Raw genomic sequence first — 6582 nt, 5'->3', positions numbered from 1 at the left:
TTTAGGGAAGGTGGCCAGTGAGGAGGGCAGTTGGATGTGAGACCCCGGAAAGGGAGAAGAGCTCCACCCCCTCCCTGACCACAGAAGAGGCGAACAGGTGTAGGCGCGGCCACCCTGGCGCTCCCAGAACCTTGATTCCCCCACCTCCTCTCTGCTCCAAGAACAGTGCGGAGGACAGCCTGACTGGGGGCCGGGAGGAAGAGGACTGATGGGAAGCGGAGGCTGCCATAGAGCCGCTGGAAGGAGCAGAGCAGTGAGAGCACCCCCCAAAACAAGTGGGAGACTCAGCACTGACGCTGCTGGTCATTAGGTACCCGGCATTCCACACATACCTTCCTGCGCACAGAGCCTGCAGTGGGGAGAGCAGAGGAGGGACTCTCAGCCCCCCTCTGTTTCCCGCCCCCCCCCTCTGTCTCTCAGTTCCCCCTGTCTCTTAACCCAACTCTGTCTCTCAGCCCCCCTGTCTCTCAGCCCCCTGTCTTTCAGTTCCTTCTCTGCCTCTCAGCCCCTGTCTCTTAGTCCCCCCCTCTGTCTCTCAGCCCCTCTCTGTCTCTGAGCCCCCTCTGTCTCTAAGCCCCCTGTCTCTCAGCCTCCCCTGTCTCTCAGCCCCCTGTCTTTCAGTTCCTTCTCTGCCTCTCAGCCCCTGTCTCTTAGTCCCCCCCTCTGTCTCTCAGCCCCTCTCTGTCTCTGAGCCCCTCTCTGTCTCTAAGCCCCCTCTGTCTCTCCGCCCCCCTGTCTCTAAGCCCCCTTTGTCTCTCAGCCCCCTTCTCTGTCTCTCTGTCTTTCAGCCCCCCTCTGTCTCTCCACCCCACCTCTCTTTCACTCACTCCCCCTCTCTTATACCCACCCACTTTTGTTTGATCCCTACCTGCTATATCTGCTACTGGACCCCGGCTTGCTCACCTCCTAGTGGGGGATCCTGTGGACCACAACCTGGTACTAATACGCAGCAAAACCTATCCCCACCATCAGGAGCTCTGGTGATCATCAGTTAATGCTTAGACTCCGCACCAATACACATCCTGAGTCTGTTTTTTTGTATACCAGAGCCACGCTTTACACATGATCCATAATTCCTGCTGTGATGGAGTTACCTTTATAAAATAGTGTTTAGATTAATGTATAGGAAAATGCAAATCAGTTAGACCCCCCAAGTCACATGTGATGGAGTACACAGGAGATACGAGGAGGACACAGACGTCACATGTGATGGAGTACACAGGAGGTACGAGGAGGACACAGACGTCACATGTGAGGGAGTACACAGGAGATACGAGGAGGACACAGACGTCACATGTGATGAGTACACAGGAGATACGAGGAGGACACAGACGTCATATGTGATGGGAGTACACAGGAGGTACGAGGAGGACACAGACGTCACATGTGATGGGAGTACACAGGAGGTACGAGGAGGACACAGACGTCACATGTGATGGGAGTACACAGGAGAAATGAGGAGGACACAGACGTCACATGTGATGGAGTACACAGGAGAAACGAGGAGGACACAGACGTCACATGTGATGGAGTACACAGGAGATACGAGGAGGACACAGACGTCACATGTGATGGAGTACACAGGAGATAACAAGGAGGACACAGACGTCACATGTGATGGAGTACACAGGAGATACGAGGAGGACACAGACGTCACATGTGATGGAGTACACAGGAGAAACGAGGAGGACACAGACGTCACATGTGATGGGAGTACACAGGAGAAACGAGGAGGACACAGACGTCACATGTGATGGAGTACACAGGAGGTACGAGGAGGACACAGACGTCACATGTGATGGAGTACACAGGAGAATGAGGAGGACACAGACGTCACATGTGATGGAGTACACAGGAGAAATAAGGAGGACACAGACGTCACATGTGATGGAGTACACAGGAGATACGAGGAGGACACAGACGTCACATGTGATGGGAGTACACAGAAGGTACGAGGAGGACACAGACGTCACATGTGATGGGAGTACACAGGAGATACGAGGAGGACACAGACGTCACATGTGATGGGAGTACACAGGAGAAACGAGGAGGACACAGACGTCACATGTGATGGAGTACACAGGAGATACGAGGAGGACACAGACGTCACATGTGATGGAGTACACAGGAGATACGAGGAGGACACAGACGTCACATGTGATGGAGTACACAGGAGAAACGAGGAGGACACAGACGTCACATGTGATGGAGTACACAGAAGGTACGAGAGGACACAGACGTCACATGTGATGAGTACACAGGAGAAATGAGGAGGACACAGACGTCACATGTGATGGAGTACACAGGAGATACGAGGAGGACACAGACGTCACATGTGATGGAGTACACAGGAGATAAGAGGAGGACACAGTGACATTTCTGGAGAATCAGTGGATTTGCACATTAGCTCATCGGATAATAACTTCACACGAAGAACAATTTATAAATGTTTATTGAAAAATATTCAGAAAACATTTTCTTTACTCTGAAGTCAGATATCCAACAAATAGGTTGGTGGCTGGGAAAGGGTTACTTTTCTATCAGGTCCTCTTCTCATCTCTTCATCTGCCGCCTGTGGAGGGTCTGGACTTCCTTCATGAGACGCAGGCAGAGCTCATCCTGGTACGGCAGCGCCACACACTGTACAGACAGCGGCAAACGCACCCCGTCCGCCACCGCCTGCAGAGACACAGAAGGCTAAACCTTTCATCTGAATTATAAATTGCTACATTTGTAAATTCCAAAAGCCAATATAAAGGAATAGTAGTGATAAAAAAAAAGCACTCGTGGATTTACCCAATTTTGCTTTTTTTGTACAATTGTCCTTTAAGGGGGCGTGACAAGGGGTGTGTCCTATGCCTACATACTTTTGCTGATAGGTGTTCCTAATTCCCATCTCAAAAGGTTGGGAGGTATGACCCCCCCCCACTTCTCTCCATAACTGCTCCCCTCTTCTCATGGGCCAGATTCAGAAAGAATGGCGTAACTTTCGGCGGGCGTAGCGCATCTCATATACGCCACGCCGCCGTAACTTAGAGAGGCGAGTACCGTATTCAGAAAGAACTTGCGCCCTAAATTACGGCAGCGTAGCGTAAATGGGCCGGCGTAAGCCCGCCTAATTCAAATTATCAAGGCAGTGGGCGTGTTGTATTACAATGAGCTGTGACCCCATGTAAATGAGGGGCCGAACGAACGGCGCATGCGCCGTCTCGTGGACGTATCCCAGTGCGCATGCTCAAAATCACGTCGGCTAGAATGCCCAAGATACGTCGAACACTGCCTACGACGTAAACGTAACTTACGCACAGCCCTATTCAGGTACGACTTACGTAAACGACGTAAATTTCGACGGTCGTTCCGACGTCCATACCTTAACATGACTTACCCCTGCTTTATGAGGGGTAAAGTTACGGTCGTACGCCTTACGTAAACAGCGTATATTAATACGCCGGGCGCAAGTACGTTCCTGAATTCGGCGTATCTAGGTCATTTGCATATTTATAATGGGAGCGCCGAATGCGTCCAGCGTAACTATGCGCCCGCGATACGCCGGCGTAGGCAAGTTACGTCGGACGGCTGAAGCCATGTTTTTGAACGTATCTTGCTTTGTGAATCGGCGCAAAGATGCGACGGCGCACATTTGAAATTACGGCGGCGTATCTGCGGATCTCCTCTCCATAACTCCTCCTCTCTTCTACCTCACTCCTCGGGATACACCAAAGATTTCACATATAGGAGGAGGAGAGGCCACAGCCTGGAGATATGGGGTCAGCAGTCCTACTGGGGTACAGCGTCCCCATGCGCCTCCCCCCCACTGTATCCCACAATATAATATATATGGACTATAGGAATGTACAGGAGTCCCTCCCGCCTTGTATTATCAGATCCACTCACCTTTCTGAAGAGTTTGTCCCAGAGATCGTTGTTATATCCCTTGTAATGTCTCAGGGCCTCCTCGTCTTCTTCCGTGACGGAACCCACCGGAACCACCCCAGCCGGGAACTGGAGCAAATTGTACAGCATGGTGTACGAGCAACTCACTGAGGAGGACATAGGAGGAGATTATTACCATACACATAGATCCAAAGTGTCCCGGATTTCAAGGGATTGTCCCTGATTTTCAAGGGATTGTCCCTGATTTTCAAGGGATTGTCCCTGATTTCAACTTAGGGATTGTCCCTGATTTGTCCCACTTTCCTCCTCATTTGTCCCCTAGTTTGGTCTGATCTATATAGATGTATATAAAATGCACTTTTTTTCTTTAAAAAGTGTTTCCCAGCGCTAAACCTTACATCCAAATTCTAAATTGTTGCATTTATAAGCCCAGTATAAAGGAATAGTAGTGGTAAAAAAAAATAAAAAAAAGTGCTTGTGGGTCTAACTAATCTTTCAAAAAATTAAAAATCTCCTTTAACGGGGCGTGGCGGGGGGGGTGTCCTAATCCTACATACTTTTGTCAATAGGTGTCCCTCGTTCCCATCTCAAAAAAGTTGGGAGGTTTACATACATGTTACATACAGGACCAGATATCATATCTCTGCCCACTGGGAGGCGCTGTATGGTGGGGGAAGGGAACAATAATAGTTATTATCATTCAGGAGAATAATCCCACTGTAACGGAATGGCCCGTGACACCCAGAGACTTTTGAAGGATGTGGGGTAGCTCCTGTGCCAGCTTCACTAATGGCTCTTGGGTCTAGGGTCATCCTATGTCCCTTTTGGGCATAGGATGACTGAGAAATGATATCTCGGATTACATGAGATGGGACATTAATGATGGTTCATGTTATGCAGGTCATCTTAGAATATTACAAGTTGTTAGCTTATGAACAGGTCAATAGACTGTTGAGGTGTTAATTGAATCAGGCTCCTAAAATATTCCATTGTCCATTGTCCATTTATGCTAATACTGTTTTGTGTCTATTGTACTAATTAAGTCTGTAAAGGTTCAGATGTCTAACTTTGAGGTGTTAATTGAGTCTGGCTTCTGAAAGACCTTTCATTGTGGATGCTAATGACACTGTATGGTGTGAATAGCTTATTGTCGGAGACAGAACGTCTGACATAGGAATGTGTATTAATGCAGGTGAATAGCTTATTGTCGAGTCAGGACATCTGGGGGATAATTAACTCACCTGAATGTCATTATCTAAAAGAAATGTGCATGAAGCCCCCATTGTGTGATGTTGGGGGTGGAGAGTTTCATTGTCCCTGTAACCTGCTTTTTGCGTTGTGAACTGTATAAAAACCCTGAGTTTTACCATTAAACAATTCAGTCATTTTGGAACCAGTAACAGAGCTGTGTGTTGTCTCGTTATTCTGGGAAATGAAATGGGTTCTGTCGCTGGATTGTCGGATAAGCAAGGGGCGATGTAATGGAATATCGTAAACGGTGGTGACCGTTACACCCACCAACCTCCAGAATAAGAACAATCGTAATTCATCATCACAACACAATATGACATAACATAAATACAACACAACATGACACAATACAAATACAACACAACACAATCAAAACACACAACATGACACAACACAATACAACGCGACACAACATGGCAGAACATGGCGCTGCACTGGTACACTCGGCCACCAATGCCATGTTAAGTCACTATGACATCATAGAATAGAAATTCTACCTAACAGCTTCCCCCGCATAACCGACATTGAAGGCTGGGCCTAACATCGGGCGAGGATAACATCCAGATCCAACTTCCTCCATCACTGATAAACTCGGCCTGATATTCCTGGAGAGACAAGACAAACATATCATCACAACATCTGATCAACGTCAGAGGGCCGACACTCGGCACAAGAGCTGACACTCAGTAAGAGAACAAATGACGTTATATTTACCTCCACTGCTTTCTGATGCATCCAATGTTCATGTAGCAGACCTGAGAAAAAACAAATCTATACATCACCAACACAGGAGACCATAATAGTGATTTGTGACTGAGGGGGAGGGGCCATTAGAGTGTAAGCTCCTCTGGTATAGAGACTAATGTGACTGGCTCAGTGACTCTGTACAGTGCTTCAGTATATGTCAGAGACATTCATTACAACGGAGATGTTTTGGCGACTCAACCTGGCACCAGCAGACGCAAGCACCACCCTGGAGATCCTCGGAAACTGGAAAATTAATGAAGATTGTTGAGTGAATCTGTAATGTGGCTGAAGAAGAAGTGACTGTTTGATCATTTTAGCTAACCATTGTAAAGACTGACCATGCCGACCTTTCTACCTTCTCCTGTAATCTTTACTTCTATCTGTAGGACTCGTTACAGTCCCGTGTATGAATGTGGGGTTCTTCTCCAATTACAGTTCCCACATTTTCCCAGATGTGTGCCACGGCAGGCAAGACTCTCACCAGTGTGCCACGGCAGGCAAGACTCTCACCGGTGTGCCATGGCAGGGAAGACTCTCACCGGTGTGCCATGGCAGAGAAGACTCTCACCAGTGTGCCATGGCAGGGAAGACTCTCACCAGTGTGCCATCTTAGGGAAGACCTCCTCGCCAGTGTGCCATCTTAGGGAAGACTCTCGCCAGTGTGCCATGGCAGAGAAACTCTCACCAGTG

General features: G+C 48.4%; 1 protein-coding gene across 1 annotated transcript; it reads right to left on the bottom strand.

Annotated features, from left to right (window-relative positions):
- Nucleotides 1-2434: 2434 nt before the first annotated feature.
- LOC120922031 (fatty-acid amide hydrolase 1-like) lies at nucleotides 2435-6141 on the bottom strand. Its single transcript, XM_040334568.1, has 5 exons — nucleotides 6092-6141; nucleotides 5860-5900; nucleotides 5643-5750; nucleotides 3895-4040; nucleotides 2435-2679 (listed from the first exon to the last, which is right to left on the bottom strand). Exons 3-5 carry the CDS (start codon nucleotides 5668-5670, stop codon nucleotides 2554-2556), a joined length of 300 nt encoding a protein of 99 aa, XP_040190502.1. The 5' UTR covers nucleotides 5671-5750; nucleotides 5860-5900; nucleotides 6092-6141; the 3' UTR covers nucleotides 2435-2553.
- Between the last annotated feature and the right edge of the window lie 441 nt (nucleotides 6142-6582).

The sequence above is a fragment of the Rana temporaria genome, unplaced genomic scaffold (assembly GCF_905171775.1).
Source record: "Rana temporaria unplaced genomic scaffold, aRanTem1.1, whole genome shotgun sequence".
In the NCBI taxonomy this organism is placed as follows: Eukaryota; Metazoa; Chordata; class Amphibia; order Anura; family Ranidae; genus Rana; species Rana temporaria.
The sequence above is the reverse complement of the archived record's forward strand: the minus strand, read 5'-3'. Positions and strand labels throughout refer to the sequence as shown.